This window comes from Octopus sinensis, linkage group LG2 (genome assembly GCF_006345805.1).
Source record: "Octopus sinensis linkage group LG2, ASM634580v1, whole genome shotgun sequence".
Lineage (NCBI taxonomy): Eukaryota > Metazoa > Mollusca > Cephalopoda > Octopoda > Octopodidae > Octopus > Octopus sinensis.
Window position 1 is genome coordinate 109,743,236 of NC_042998.1, and position 18,107 is coordinate 109,761,342.

Below are 18,107 nucleotides of genomic sequence, written 5' to 3' on the forward strand. Positions count from 1 at the left end.
GAAGTGAACTCCAGTCCGATCTACATGCTGTAAGTCAATGAGCAGATAAAAATAAAAAGCAAGTAAACGAGGAAAAATTTGAATTGATGCATTTTGGAAGAAAAACCATGCCTAAAACAACCATATTCTCTCCCTTCAGGGAAACCACTCACAGCATCTAATAATATCAGAGACCTAGGAGTTATTATTAATAACAATCTCAGCTGGAGTTCCCATCTCAACAATAAGGTCGATATAGCTCGTAGGATAGGCTCCTGGCTCCTAAGAATCTTCTGGTCCAGAGAACAAGGTGTCATCATTCATCTTTTCTACTCTTTTGTACAGCCACACCTCGAATAATGCTGCCCCCTGTGGTCTCCCTAGTCAAAACAAAACATTTTGAAAATTGAATTACCCCAGAGGACATTCACTAAAATAATTAAGAGCATGACTGATCTTGCTTACTGGGATCGCCTTAAACACTATTCATTCCCACGCCACCGTGAATGATACATCATTTGCATGATGTAGAGAACATACCTCCAGCATTGCCCAAACGACCTCAACATTTGTTTCAGAATTCACGGTCCATACGTCCCTTACCCAATTCAGGATCATGACACATAAATACATTGCAACATAGATAATTTATCTATCTATCCATCTATCTATCTATCTATCTATCTATCTATCTATCTATCTATCTATCTATCTATCTATCTATCTATCTATCTATCTATCTATCTATCTATCTATCTATCTATCTATCTCTCTCTCTCTCTCTCTCTCTCTCTATATATATATATATATATATATATGTAAAAAATACAAACTGGAACAAGAACGCAAAACATTTAGAAGACGATACAAAAAACACGGACGGGACATTCGAAGCCTTCAATCTTCAGTCAAGAACCGGATCATCCTCGCAATTTCGGCTGATTAATCTTGAGATTGCTCCGATCTGGCCAGCCCCAAAGGAAAATCTAAGCCGAGCGCATTGGATTCCTTAGAAGAAAGCCTCGAATGTATACAAAACAAGGACGGAAAAACGGACGATGTTACACGAATAAGAATACAAAAATACGTAAAAACAATAATGATAATAATAATAATAACAAAAACAAGACGTCACAGACAGGCGTCTTTCGACAGGACGAGTAAACTTTGAGCTGGCGAGTTAGAAAAATGCCTTAGGGTAGAGAGAGAAAAAATGTCTTATATATATATATATATATATATATATATATATATATATATATATGTATATATATATATATATATATATATATACATGTATATATAAAAGAACTCGGAAGTTTGGGCCTCCAGACAGACAGGCCATGCACGACACCCTTAAAACCAGGAACATTTCAGCATCCTTCATATCATATCCAGTTTATACCGTAGATTCAAAAGTGGGTTGGTCCTTGGAGTGCCACAGGTATAAGTTAAGCACAAATGGTAGATTATATGTTATGATACAATCTTCTGTGAATGCACTAATAAAATTCTAACGAAACACACTCGACGTAAATTATAAACGCCATTGGTGCTTGCGTTATGTATGTATGTATGTATGTATGTATGTATGTATGTATGTATGTATGTGTGTATGTATGTATGTGTGTGTTTGTGTGTGTGTGTGTGTGTGTGTGTGTGAGTGTGTATAGATATTCTAGTGCAAACAGGAAAAATAGAATTTAAAAAATGTGTATATATATATTTTTATTAATATTTAGCAGAGGTAACAGAGTGACTCAACTTCCGAGAGCTACTCTGTTACTTCTGCTAAGTATTAATATATATATATATTTATATATATATATATATATGTGTGTGTGTGTGTGTGTGTGTGTGTGTGTGTGTGTGTGTGTGTGTGTGTGTGTGTGTGTGTGTGTGCTTGTGTGCGTGTGTGTGTGTGTATTATAGGCACTGGAGTGGCTGTGTGTAGTAAGTAGTTTGCTTACCAGCCACATTGTTCAGGGTTCAGTCCCACTACGTGGCACCTTGGGAAAGTGTCTTTTACCATAGCCTCGGGTCGACCAAAGCCTTGTGAATGGATTTGGTAGCCGGAAATTGAAAGAAGCCTGTCGTATATATACATACATACATACATATATATATACATATACATATATATATACATATACATATATATATATATATATATATATATATATATATATATATATATATATATATATATACATATATATATATATTATATCAAATTAGAGATAAAACCACTATTAGGCAAATCAAATAGTGAAAAACATAAGCCAATACATAAAATTAATTTAAAAATATAAAAGTTAAAACTTAAAAAATTATTTAAATAATATAAAAAAAATAAATAAATAAATTAATAAATAAATAATATATAAATATTAATATATACATACATACATATATATATATAATATATATATATATATATTTGTATATATATATTTAAAATTTATAAGTTTAAATTATTTAAGTTATTTTTAAATTTTTAACTTTTATATTTTAAAATTAATTTTATGTATTGGCTTATGTTTTTCACTATTTGATTTGCCTAATAGTGGTTTTATCTCTAATTTAATATAATATAATATTGGATTTAATCCTAAATCTAATTTTTCCCTGTAAGTTTGGATTTATTCCCTAATATTATTATTAGTTATATATATATATATATATATATATATAAAATGATATTGTAAATACCTTTCAATATTTCGTTATAGTACTTAACGTTCTCAGTTCAAATCCTGATAAGGTCAACTTACATTTTCTTGGGTTGATAAAAGAAAATACCACTCTGGTTTAAATATATCTGCATAATGCATGCTGAATTTATAAAAGATAACATGATGAAGTTTACAGGTTTGTTATTTAACGCAAAAAACGAGATAATCTAGGGTTGATTTCAGTTCAATTTGGCTACCTTGAATTTAACTTCACATATTCTCAAAAATATTTCAATCACATGTTTGTGGCATAGTGGATAGTGTTGCTGGAAATATTCGTTCAATACATGTTCCACTCCCGTGGAAATACCTAAACATTGCACGCTGTTATTGTTAATGAGCCCCAAGTCAGCATTGATTGGGCAGCCCTATGGCAAACATTGCCCCAGATATGACCAGCTTGTCTTTTGTTTTTTAGGCAATATATATTTAGGATTTTCGTTACCTAATCTAACAACCCCATTTTATTTTCATAAATACAGAACGGTGTGAACCGAAGGTAATTTGGTTGCTATTTCTAGCAGGTTCAGTTACCGCATAGAGCCTCATTTGTTGGGTTGTATACATAGCACACGTTGAAGAATGAAGACTACACCATTTTAAGCAGTGAGAGAGATTTGCTGTAAAACAGAAAAGCTGGGGTTAATAGTTCAATAATAAAAAAAGATCAACGTTTCTCTGTTACTTCTAACAGATTCAAACCGTGCATAGTTTAAGGAATATCATGGAAAATGTGTATGTGCGTGTATGCCTTCACAAGAGCAGCTGCAAGATTATGGGATAAAAGCAAATCCTATTTTAATGACGTTTACACATTTTGTTTTCTCCATCATTCTACTTTGATCCTAATAACCATTTGAAAAAGGATTACGAAACCGAATATATTTAGTCCGTTTATAGCTGCAATAGAGTTAGTGTGGCCGTTGTTTAAGCTATTGATATTAAAATAATAATTCATTAATATTTGCGAAACTAGACGTCTCTGCCTGTCTGTATCCCCCTCTCTCTCCCCCTCTCTCCCCCTGTGAGTGTGTGTGTGTATGTGTACATCCTTAATAGCACCACTATATATTAAAGATCATTGAAAAAGTATAGCCTTGATGTGTGTGAGGCAACACTTACCTTCAGTGTAATTGTAGATGTATTTTATATCTAATACTAAACACGTGAAATCTATTTAGAATATTGAACATAACAATATAACAAGTAGTATCCAAACCGAACATATTGTCATCGATGGAGTATTTAGCTCAATTTTCTTTGAGAAAATGAAACCTTTCCAATTTCTACACATAGGTGTTGTTGAACTGAAAACTTCAAGATAATGATTTAAAGTACGATATTAAATACTGAAAAGTTTCACATTCTTTTTTTTTCTTGTTGAGCTAGAGTTATTATATTGTTTTGCATCGTTCCCGAAACCGGCAGGAAAGGGGAAGCAAAAAGGAACATGAATCACCCTTAGACTGTAGGCTTGGTGCAAAAGCTTGTAGCATGGTGAATTCCGTTGAAGGTACTCAAAAAGATATGGTGTTTAACTGTGGAACGTATTAAGTCTTTCACACAAGGACAATCTATGTTATCTGACGTTCTTCCGCAGAGTGTCCGACTCAGGTTCACTGTCTCAGAAGACTTAAGTCGCCGGAGGTTATGTCCAACTTATTGCAGAATGATTACGAAGTAGACAGGGCCATATTTGTTCAGAGTTAGCGACAGTGTATTAACTTCACCGCAACATTAATTTCAAACGTTGTTAATTAATATTAATATACATAGCTTACAATATATACAGCTTAAATCATTCTGTAGAGAATAACTCTTATAGAGTAATATATGTTTACAGAGAACAAGTATATCTTAAAGAGTGAAGGCATTAAAAATTGAAAAAAATGTCTAATACATCATGACAGATTATGATGGAAAATAAGGAAGAATAGAGACTTAAAACAAATCAAAATTACGTTTATACATTATTATACATACGTTTATACGTTATTATTGTAAACTATGTTTGTGCAATGATTATGAATAATAAGTCCCTAATTTCAAAAATGGAAGCTTTCCTTTTCTTTGGTGTTATGCTTCTTAAATGGCTTGAGTTGAATCGTTCACTTTGTGAATGCCATATCGAGTACTTCTTATAAGTAAACATGCCATAGAGCTTTTCGCAGCCAAAGACCTTCTTTAAGAGTGAAAAAAAATTACTTGCAATGTCCTTAAAATTTCGCAGAAGTATTCAAATGAGTGTTGGTTCCATGATAAAATAAATTGTATCATAATTTCAAAAAAAAAAACACAAAAACAAAAACAAAAAACGAAAGGTGTTCCGTATCTCTCAGCTGATAACAGCTATAATATTACATTCTGAACAAAAGTTGACAAATAACTGTCATAAATTCATATCTATCTATCTATCTATCTATCTATCTATCTATCTATCTATCTATCTATCTATCTATCTATCTATCTATCTATCTATCTATCTATCTATCTATCTATCTATCTATCTATCTATCTATCTATCTATCTATCTATCTGTCTGTCTATCTGTCTGTCTGTCTGTCTATCTATCTGTCTGTCTGTCTGTCTGTATGTCTATCTGTCTGTCTGTCTGTCTGCCTGTCGATCTATCTATCTATCTATCTATCTATCTATCTATCTATCTATCTATAATTTCAACGTTCCATTGAAAAAAACTTTGTGGATTAGACCTAACATTAAGAGTGCGTGAGTGAGAGAGAGAGAGAGAGAGAGAGAGAGAGAGAGAGAGGAGTTTATCTAGATATATTTGAAATATATGCTTACAGGCTCATGCAGGGAGAGAAAGAGAGAGATGAGGAAACTGGCTTTCTTTTACTTTAGACGCCAGCAGATGTGCGCGCACGTACACACACACACATTCGCACACGCATACATATATCGCTTTAAGCATGTACACAATTTCTCATTTAAGTTTCCTAGGAGTCTGCAAAAAAAACAAACTAATAATAAAACACAATAAAAATATTAAATATAGAAAGTAACTACTTACCAGTATAAAATAATTCTTTTTTTATTGAACATTCTTTCGACTGAAAATACAGAAAGATTAGATTGCAAAGAATAAATGTGTAAAACCATTCAGAAATACATCAATGGCTTAAGATAAATATTTTCAGTGTTTCTCTCAGATCAAAATAGATGGTGAAAAGATCAGTTCCTTTAAGTTTTCTTATCTAACTTTCATTACGAGATGTCTTAGAAAACACATTTTTCAACAGCACATATTACTAATCTGAGTAAATGTAGTATCTAACGATACTAATACATTTATCATCAACTCATTCACCCCCCTGTCTCATCTCTCATATCAATTCATCTTCCTCATTCTTGCAATACCCTCCCCTCTTTCTTAACTCATATCTTAGATTTCACCGTTTTCTCAGTGTATAGTAATTTTTCTCGGCAGTCTTGATATATTATTCTGACATAACTAAAGTTATTGTTTATAATAATAGATAAAGTGGTTATAGTTTTATAACAATAGTATTTAAAGTGGAAAGAGATAACTATCAAAGTAAAAGAAAGGCATAGAGAGAAAGAGAGGAAGAGGGAACGAGGTCGAAGGAGAGAAAGAGAGAGAGAGAGAGAGAGAGAAAGGGAGAGAGAGAAAGAGAGAGAGAGAGCAACAAAATGCAACTTTATTTCCTTCAAACAATAACTTCTATATATTTACCGATTTCTCCCCAACAACACCACCCTAAAAAAACCTACGCAGTCACTCAAGTTGCTAGGAATGGCAACCAAATCTCCATCAGATCATATCCTATCGTCATAAAGTTCAGGAACTATTGGCAATTATATTTTTAGGCGAACAAATAGAAGGCTCGTTATGGCTGCTATTCATTTCATTATGAATGCGTTCGATCAGAGCTGAATTTGACCAAAGCAATAATAATATCTTAGGAAGAAGTTTTAAAAAATCATAGTTTTCCACTTACTCGTGTACATGTAAATATAAAATAACGTCCTTGTACACAAGTATAAGTACAGGCACTCATACTGTAATACATACACATATATGGAGGCGCAGGTGTGGATGTGTGGTAGGAAGCTTGCATAGTTCCGGGTTCAGTCCCGCTGCGTGAAACCTAGAGTGCCTCCTACTATAGGTTCGGACCGGCCAAAGCCTTTAGAGTGGATTTGCCATACGGAAACTGGAAGAAGCCCGTCGTATATATATATATATATATATATATATATATATATATATGTGTGTGTGTGTGTGTGTGAGTATGTGAGCGCGCGCGTGTGTATGTCTTTGTGTCTCTGTGTATCTCTCACCACCGCTTGATAACTTGTGTTGTTGTGTTTACATCCTTGTAACTTAGCAGTTTGGTAAAAGAACTGACAGAATAAGAAGCAGGTTTAGCAAAAATGTAAGTACTGGGGTAATTTCGTTCGACTAAAAATCTTCTAGGCAGTGCTCCAGCATGGCCGCAGTTTAATAACTGAAACAAGTAAAAGACGCACACACACATATTGGAAGAGCCCTTTTAACAGGCTAAAAGCAAACAAAAGCTGTTGAATTTAGTTTCACTATTTAAAAAGTTTTATTTGAACAACTGACTGCTTCTTGCACTGCATCTATTTGAATTTTAGTTAGTGACTTTTCAGGAGAATCCAACAATCTTTGAAACCAGATCAAATCGATGTACCTTTTTCTATCCGTGGAAGAGATATCAATACTTATTTGTGTGCATTTGTCCAAAGTATCTAAAACAAATTAACTTTGATACACATTAAAAATTATTTATAGATGCTGATTAATGCAAGTGCTAATGAATTTGCTACCAGCAAAGCGTTATTTCTGACGGATTTACTGGAATTTTACAATTCAGACAGATTTACTGGAATTCTGTACGAAGAGACGAGCATATGAATTCTAAAGAGGATGTAACATCTTTCGAAACCAGGCCAAATAAATCTCGTTTATTATGTCCGACGATGTTTAGCAAGCATTTGTTAACATATGTCTAAAAAATATTACAGCGTCGACTAAAAACATTACATTCACCTAAACATGTTTATGACGAAAAAATTTATCTGATTCTCAACCTACATTCAATCTTTACATTTACTTGGCTTGTTTGTAAATTTGCAATCGCCTTGCAGGAGTAAGGAGATCTTACTTTATATTTACACTGCTTAAAGCTATGATTACATGGAAATAATTGTCGCTGTAAATATTGAATTAAATCATATCTTACTGTTAGACACTAGTAAACTTTATGTAAGGCTACTAGTATTAGTAACCTTGCTTAAAGAACTAGGTGGTTGGTTAGTTATTTATGAATCACGTGCGATAAACGAACAGACTGAATGTTCAGTTAAAAATAGTTTCGCATTTATAGTTAGACTGGAAAATATTAAAGCAGAAAGAACATAGTGAAAGTATAATCCCAACTATTCAGCAAATGCAGACTGCAGTAGCACCATTTGAAAACGAATAATAAAAAAATGGTGTCAGTTGTTAGCCTTCTATATTCTTTTATAGTTGAATATCTTTGAAGATGATAACGTAGATATTTGTAACGTTTTTGGTCAAGAGATCAAAACTTATTTATATTTGGAATGCTAAGTTTACAGGTTTCACTTATTTATGCAGAATCAGATATCAATATACCTCAAAAGCTGTTGAATATCGAGAAAAAAATTCTATATTCAATAAGCTATTGTTAATACTATATTGAATATTTAGTACTATTGTATTTCAATCGAAAGGATTAAACTGATATATATATATATATATATATATATATATATATATATATATATATATATATAAGAAAAGTTTTGCCCCAAAAGTTAATCTTCTTTCCATCCGCACACCATCTTTTTCGTTGTTCTGGAGCAAGTTTGTTGTAGTATGAGGAGATCTCTATGCTACCTCCTTAATTAATCTGTTGTCGTTGCCGTTTTCCCAACGAGTCAAAAGCAAATTAATATTACAGAAATTGTGCCTTTTATGGCAATTGTTGACAGCCTCCTCTTCATCCAGTGATGTACCGTCCTTATCCAAGAAATTTTTCGCAATAAGGATATCATTTCAACTAAATTTAACAAAGCTTCGGGGGCTGATGCAAAGCATATGAAGACCAAACGATAATAATAATAATAATAATAATAATAATAATAATAATAATAATAATAATAATAATAACAATAATAATAATAATTGGTTGACTTTTTGCTGGCGGCTTTTGAATATATACCCAGCTTTTGATTTCCTCAGAATCAGTGTTACTGATATCAAGCACTGTACAAAGATCAGCGGGGACAGGCAGTCCCCTTGGAAGATGTCCCTCCTGATTTCTACTGTTCCTAAACTTCCGTATGCTGTCAGGTCCGTCCTACAATTCGCCACACTTTTTTGAAGCAATCGCTCAACATTCGATGCAATACCAAATAGGTTCATAAATTCCATTATCCAAGAGTGAGGGGATCATATCATACGCCTTACGATAGTCGATCCATGCGATGGCTAAGTTACTTTTCCTCCTCTTGCATTCTTTAAGTACAGTTTTATCCATCAGGAGTTGATCCTTGGTACGTCTGCACTTACACTTGCACCTCTTCTGCTCATGTGGCAGGACTCCATTTTTTCCCCAGATGTTCGTACATTGACTTTGTCAGTATTCCAGTCAATAATTTCCACATAAGTGGCAAATAGGATATCGGCCTGTAATTGTCTACCGTATAACGCAAACAGGATATCGGCCTGTAATTGTCTTCCGTGTACGGAAAAAGTTTAGGGACAGTAGAAATTAGGAGGGGAATCTTCCAAGAGGACTGCATGTCCCCACTGATCTTTGTACTGTGCTTGATACCACTGACACTAATTCTGAGGAAAGTAAAAGCTGGGTATGTATTCAGAAGCCGCCAACAAAAAGTCAACGAAGACCAAGTCAGTTCCCTCATTGATACAGCGTATGCTTTCAGTGCTGATATCAGTATGGAGTTCGGGCTGAGAAAGTGTGGCGTGTTAGTCTTGGAGTGAGGTAAAATCAAATGTATGGACGGGCTATCGATACAGTCAAGGAAGGTTATGAAGCAGATAGAAGAGACGGGCTATAAATATTTGAAGATTTTAGAAATGGATAAATTGATTGAGAAAGAAATGACAGAAAAATTTAAGGTGGCGTACTTGCGCAGACTGAGTCTGACACTTAAGTCGAAATTAAACGGACGGAATAAGATCGAAGCTATCAACACCTGGAAGTTGCTAAATAGATATGAGTCACTCCACCCAAAAAGTGACACAGACAGACTATAAGTACCAAGAAAAAGAGGGGGAAGAGGACTGATTGGATGGGAACACAGAAGAGCAGAAGAAAACAACATAGCATAGCATGGTATGTAAAAGTTGCCACAGAACCGCTATTATTAGAAGTAAGAAGGTGAGGATTGTGAAGGATGAAAGATTGCAAAGATAAAGCACTATACAAGAAGTTGAAAATAACCGAAACTGAAAATAGGTGGGTAAAGAAAAGAAAGCGTGGACAATTTCAAGGAGATGTTGAAGATAAGGCAGCCAGAGAAAGATGGCTGTGGATGACTAAAAGTGACCTAAAACTGGAAACGGAGGTTCTAATCTGTGCTGCCCAAGAGCAAGCACTAAGAACAAACTACATAAAATACAGAGTAGACAACATATCAGAGAGTGATAAGTGCAGAATCTGTGGACAAAATGGCGAAACCGTATGGCATATTACCAGCTAATGTACGCCACTAGCCCAGAAGGAATATAAGAGACGCCACGACAATATAGCAAAACTTGTCCATTGGACACTAACAAGTATGGACTTGACAGTGAAAAAAATTGGTACGACCACAGACCCGAAGGTATCATCCAAAATGATATGCAAAGATCCTCTGGGAATTTATGATTCAGTGCGACCATGAGATAGAGAATAGGAAGCTAGACATTCTTAATTGAGAAAGAAATCAAACTATGCTTGATCATAGATATAGCATGCCCAGCTGACAACAAGGTATGCGATAAGGAAGAAAGAAAAGTCGATAGATATAAAAGGTTAACAGGAGGAAACAGGAGTTGTGATCCATGAAAAAGGTGGTAGTGGTACCGATAATTGTCGGAGCATTGGGAACAGTGATTAAAAACCTTGAGAAGTACATTGAACAAATAGGGTCTGCAATAAGAGCAGAGCACTTGCAGAAAACAGCACTGCTTGGTTCCGCTCGAATACACCGGAAGGTGCTCGAAAAATAAGAGGTGTCACCTTAGTTCACTGGTAGTGACACCGTAGTACATCTCCAGCGTTAGAAGCTGTGCAAAGGCAATAATAATACGAAGAATCCTTTCTATTATAGGCACAAGGCCTGAAATTTGCGGGGAGGGAAAGGGTAAGTCGATTACATCGACTCCAGTGCGTAACTGGTATTTATTTAATCGCCCCTGAGAGGATGAAAGGCAAAGACAACCTCGGAGGAATTTGAACTCAGAACGTAGACAAAATACCGCTAAGCTTTTCGCCCGGTGTGCTAACGATTCTGCTAGCTCGTCGCCTTAATAATAAATATTTTTTTATACTACAGGCACAAGGCCTGAAATATTGGAGTTGGGGCCTAGTCGATTACATCGACAACCGTACTCGACTGATACTTATTTTAGCAAACCCGAAAGGATAAAATGCTAAGTCGACCTAGGTAAAATTTAAACTTAGTATATAAAGACAGACGGAATGTTACTTAATAATAATAATAATAATAATAATAATAATAATAATAATAATAATAATAATAATAATAATATAATAATAATAATAATAATAATCAAAAACTCAATAATGATAATGATAACAATAATAATGATGATGATGATGATGATGATAATAATAATAATAATAATAATAATAACAACAATAATAATAATAATCAACAACTCACACAGTATACAGCAAAAAAGAACAACAAATATGTAGCCAACAATATAACACGACTCACACTAGACAAACATGCAAATTAAATGAAACATTAAATCTTACGACAAAGCTACACATATGTCGTATACAAAGATCTACACACGCAAAACACAATGCTGGTCACGCTTCAGCAATACGGGGATGCTATTGATAGCGCAGTAGAAACATTATGATGAATTTGATGATAATGATAATTATTTCTTTCCTTATTGAAAGAATTTTATTATGTGATATCTATTTATTTAACGAGTAATAATCACTAATTCTAGTGAAATCACCATCCCTCTCTTCATTATCTCGATCTACTAGAATTGCCTGCATAGCCACCCTCTAATCTCATTCTGCGATCTTAAACATTAATGTTATGTGTCAGCACCAGCATAGATATTCATTCGCCGTACAGTCGTTACCACAAACCTCTTACCTGTGCTTCTGGGCTTATATTGGTCCTTATAGTTCTTCTGTTCAATGGCATCGTTGGACGAATGTTCTTTCCTAAAAGGATGCTGCCTGGTGTTTCTTCTTGGTTCATTTGCCTCAACTGGCGCATCTACAGATAAATAAACACATAGACATATAATATCTATATCAATTTACTATATGTATGTATGTATGTATGTATGTATGTATGTATGTATGTATGTATGTATGTATGTATGTATGTATTATGTACATATATATATATATATATATATTATATATATATATATATATATATATATATATATATATATATATATATATGTATTCCCATTTTCCATTAAAAATGCAATTTTACTCTGACTGAAAGTTATTCACATTCATCCAGTTAACACTGCATAACTGATTTTACCATTCTTTGTCCTCCTCCATCAATCTTCTCTTAATTCATTGGTTTTTATTCTTTCACCTCATCATTATCATCATAAAGAATTTAAATGTTCTAATTCGTTTTGTTAAGATAAAATAATGCAATATTTTCCTGGGATTAAAAAAAAATCAACAGAATTACACACTAATAATAGCTTCTCTTGTCATAACTATATTCTTTCACATAAGCTTCAATGCTTTCTTAATACACCCGTTATTCAGCTTATCCTTTAAATCTATCAGCGAAGGGTATCAATTGCATTATTAAGGAAAAAAAAAATGTTTTTTCATACTTTTGAATTCCTGTATAATATAAGTGTAAATTATCGGAATTATTGGAATTATTGAAATTATTGGAAGAATTCAATAATTCCATTGACCCATTTTATAATCTAGCATATTATTATAGAGAGGAAAATCTATACTGTATAACATTATTTTAAGGAACCAAAATTCTGATGATTTGATAGAAGCACAAGCACACTGAAATAATTGCCATGTGGTATTTTGTTACGTAGATCAAATCACATAGGAGCCAACTTTCAATTTCACCACTGCTGAAATGCGAGTAGATTCAGCATTACAAAAGTACGTGATTTGTAACCCACATGAGAAATCATTATTTTAAGGAAATAAAGTGCGATGTGGGTGTTATGAAATTCTTTAAAGTTCTTCAGATAAAGTTACTTAAAATAGTCTACCTGTAGTCGGTGAAATAACTACAAATTACTAAGTGAAATTCGATTAACGCACTCTTCCCTCAAGAATTCTGTTTATTCTGTCAAGTTCATAAGTCATTATGTTAAGAAACCTTCACAATATTCGGTGTTTATATTTGAATGATTTACTCTGAAATTACAAAAGGCCTAAATAGTTTATTCCGAACCCTTAGTAAGGTTTCCAAGAATTTCTTATCATTAAATTATTTCGTCTTAGCTGTTCAGCTGAATAAGTTTTAAGACATAAAGACTTGATATCTAATTGAGTTATTTTCACACTAACCGAAAGTAAGTTGATTATTTAATTCAACACATTGTAATTCTAAATAGATTCAACCGTGAAATCCTGTTTCAACTTAATTTCATATACAACTAATAGTCAAATTTCTATTTCAATTACAAAACGATAGCAGCCAGGAAGTGAAAGCAATCTAATAGCAAAAGTACTGTAATTTAATAGCGTTCTTTAAGGTTTTAATTTATATGTTTTTTTATAGCACAATAAAAAGTGCTGTTGCAAACTTCGTATAAAATTTGTTTTTCTTTGTCGCGAGGGTTAAGCCGAAAGTAATGAAAAAGTGGGCATAACTGCTTTATAAATTGATATACCAACATGCGCATGTTGAACTACTTGTTTCTGTCAGTGTAAACGACCAATGTCACTTACTATAAGGTAACATTCCAAAAACAGCTAACAAAAAGCAACAAAAAACAAAAAAATTCCAGATATGTAGGAATGAAAACATTATATCAAACTCAAGTAAATAATTTACATTTTTACCTACACAAAAGACTGGAAAATGAAAATTCTATTCAAATTTCGAACGTCTGAAATACAAGATCCTAGAATTGTGACATAGAGGTGAGCCAAGAAAGATTATTTCTGTTAGCTCATATTCTGTCAGTATGCAAATTACTCAGGTCAAAATTCTTTGTAACTCTTTCTCTACTTGTGAAAAATGTTCCACACTACAAAACTATGGTAGGCTGAGGAAATCTGAGACCCAAACGTATCTGTAAATGTTAAAAGGCTTAATATAACGAAAATTCAATTTTCTGCAGAGAGATTTAAAACAAGTTTTCACTATACGAAATCAGCAACTGTGTATCGCTTAAAGAATATATAGTGTTTGTGAGTGGAGAAAGCTTTCATCAACAGCTAGTGTTTGCCTCACAGTGAGGACGGGTAACCACACAGGAACCATGGTCTGTGAGTATCACGTAAGGCTGGAGTTGGGAGCGATGACCTCCCTTGCAAACACCATTCGTACACAGAGAGTGTGTCGATAACCATCTGGAAAATATGTTTTCCTGAGGCTTAAACAACAGTAACATTGTCCTTTTTAGTACCACCACATTCTGTTGGCAAATAAACTTTGCCATTAATTATTGAATTTCTTGAAATTTTCAGTGAACAGGTCGCGGTATCAAAGCGACGAAAATATTTTGACAAATTAAATTTGAAGTAAATTAAATGTTGAAATAAATCTAACGGTTTTTTGTGTTTCTTAAATGGCTTATAAACACCTTCCCCGCTGCAATTGTTTTTGTTCCAGCACACGATCTCAGATCAGGTCACTTGCTATGCAAGTACATCTCCGTAATTTCTCAGTTACTTTAAGAGGTAATCATTTTATATATGTCTATCTACTGGAAAATTTTAGAATTCTCACAGAATCTTGCTAAGTTCTCTATTGAAGAATTCATTATTAAACTACATGCACACACACACACGCACACACATACACGCACAAACGCGCGCACACACACGCACGCACACACATACAAGCACAAACGCGCACACACACACGCTCCTCACAAAAGTTGTTGGAAATGTAAGCTTCTATTCTATATCTCGCACTGACCTGTAGTTTCATTTAGATATAAGAATACTTAAGGAGTGAAAACCAAATTATATTCATACACTGCCGATCTAGTTTATATGCAGATGGATTGTAGGGCATTTTATTTTGAGCGAGAAGAGGTTTTGTAATACCATTTCTTTGCTTTTATCCGTTAATGATATGGTATATATGGAAGTATATTCGTGTGTGTGTGTGTGTGTGTGTGTGTGTGTGTGTGTTTGTGTGTGTGTGTGTGTGCGCTGTGCGTGCTTATATATGAGTGTCCATATGATGATCAAATTGAATGGCACACACACCATCCAATGACTCCAATTTGGTCTTAAATAATGTAGTAAAAAAATACTGAAGTAAAGACTTCAATTTATAGCTTATATTTTCCTGCTTATATTTAGCTGCAAACCAAGTAAATCAATGTTTATATATGTATATATATCTTGATAACGTGACCGACCAGACCATCAGATGTTGCTACACATCGCTGGTCACAATGTGTTCGCATTGTTTTAGCCTTCGAACGACGCCACCCCGCTGGCTAAGCGAGCAGGCCAACAGAAGAAAGAGTGAGAGAAAGAGTGGTGAATGAGTACAGCAGGGATCACCCCCCCCTGCTGGAGCGTCGTGGAGCTTTTAGATGTTTTCGCTCAATAAACACACACAACACCCGGTCTGGGAATCGAAACCGCGATCCTCCGACCGCGAGTCCGCTGCCCTAACCACTGGGCCATTGCGCCTCCACATGTATATGTATATATATATATATATATATATATAAGAAAAAAGGTTTGAAAATGCAATTTAAACGATGTTTATTTACTTAACCGGTTTCACTCTTTGGTAAAAGAGTTAAGTAAATACCGGTTAAGTAAATAAACATCGTTTAAATTGCATTTTCAAACCTTTTTTCTTATATAATCCCACTCGTGCGATACCCCACAACTCAACTTTTATATATATATATATATATATATATATATATATAAATATACATGTCCATACATACATATATGCTCATACATATATGTATATAAATACATACGTGCATACATACACACGCATATATATACATATATGTATGTACATACGTACATACATACATATGTTGCCCGGGTTAAAGATATTGAGATTTCATTAAAAAATTTTATATATGAGTTTTTTCTTGATTATTGTGATTAGTGATTCTATCATTACTGGCATAAATTCTGTGAGATCAACAACAATAATATGCTTGAAATAGAAAACACATAAAATCAAGTTATGATAAAATTTCTTGATATACAACATTATGAGTATTTCCTTGTGAGGTGTAAATCAAAATATCTTTTGAACTGCTAACACATGACCATCCAACATACACTTGTCCATGAGAGAAGCAAGGCTCCTTTAATTGCAGACCAGCTACTGATAATGTCTACCCTTGCGATTTGTTGATGGGCACTGCAAAACGTAGTGAAATTGTAAATCCTACTCTTTGAAATTGTAGTGGAAAATCAGTAGGTATTTAGTAGAATGAAACTCTAGTAATGAATACATTATTGTCTGCTGCACATCTAGAGAGTATAGTAACTTCTATAAAACGTGACAAAATTTTATTCACAGTAAGCCATGCTTATGAGGAAGTAAACTTGGTGGTTCCAGTGAGTTTATAAACTTAACTGGATAGTTTACTACTCGTGATGGGTCAATAACTGTCAATAGGTTTATATGATTAGCAATTTCTAGGAAGGTACTTTAATAGATCGAAGTTTAATACGTTCACTGTTATATTTTTCGGGGCTAGAATTACCTTTTCACTCAGTCATCAGTGATCCTTATGTTGTGCACTGAGATTTGGAAAGACTTTGTTAATAACTTCTTCCTCTGATTTCCCCATGGTGCAAATAGGCGATGGATGTATTGCACCTTCATTGTCTACTCTTCCTTCTCTCAGTATTAAAAAACTGTTCAGATAATCTATCATCACACATTTGTCGCTTTTATGTAGTGCAGAGATATGATCATTTAAAGCATGCACGAATTTCATCAGCTTTCGTTTCCTTTGGGATAACTGGAAGGGTTTGTCTAAAATCACCAGATAGAACAACTGTCACACCTCCCATTGGAACATCATTATTTCGAATATCTCACAATGATCTGTCAACAGCTTCAACGGCTCTCTTATGAGTAATTGTACATTCATCTCATTCAGATACACTGGGATTCAGATAAACATGATCTACGATATGAAGTATTATTCTGTTAAGAACAACTCGAGCGAGGATCTTTCCCACCACAGAAAGCACTGATATACCACGATGATTATAACAATTATTTTTTTCTATTACTGAGTAGTAAATAGACGAGTAATATATGCATCTTTTAATTCCTGAGGAACCTGACCATTCTTTCAAATCAAAACGAACAAATCCAAAAGCTTATGCACAAATACAGTAGTTGTACACTTCAGCTGGTTTTCCGTCACCACCGGGCAATTTACCTGATACCATTTGTTAACTTCGAGATATGTCGGATTAAAGTCCAATTCAAAGATTTTCAGCCTTAAAGGAATTAAGTCAATGGCATTATGATACACATCAGATGGAAAATTCAAAACTATTTCGAAGTTAAGATTTTCACTTTATCTGTTAGCTGTTCGATGCTAATACCAATAAAGGACTCACATTGCTGAGGGCCATGGAACTCTTTTATACTTTCATAGAAGGCTTTTATATCCTTTCTCTTTGGAGCCCAGCAGCTTTTGTTGACCAGCACTCGTCTTTCATTTTCTTCAAAGTACGTTGAAAAATTTGTTTACATTTCAAATATAATTTCGTTTCCACTGAAGAGTGTTTTCATCTGCAATCCATACTTAATGAGAGAGTACATTTTTTCAATTAGTCATTAGTTCTGTTATTTTCATTGGACCAATTTTGATGCTTACGTTTTAACAGACAAATTACTTCACATGAGGTAGTATATGTTGCTTCCTTGGAGTATTTC

The 18,107-nt window shown here is 33.8% G+C and overlaps 1 protein-coding gene across 7 annotated transcripts in view; it reads right to left on the reverse strand.

Annotated features, from left to right (window-relative positions):
* The window catches only part of LOC115225598 (putative carbonic anhydrase-like protein 2), a 615,762-nt gene that overhangs the window by 101,089 nt on the left and 496,566 nt on the right, over positions 1-18,107 (reverse strand). For all 7 annotated transcript variants that reach the window (XM_036498909.1, XM_036498897.1, XM_036498895.1 and 4 more), the window contains 2 exons: positions 12,123-12,248; positions 5,746-5,785 (listed from right to left, as the gene is read on the reverse strand). In XM_036498909.1, coding sequence (XP_036354802.1) covers positions 5,746-5,785; positions 12,123-12,248 — 166 coding nt within the window. The remainder of the gene's footprint in view (positions 1-5,745; positions 5,786-12,122; positions 12,249-18,107) is intronic.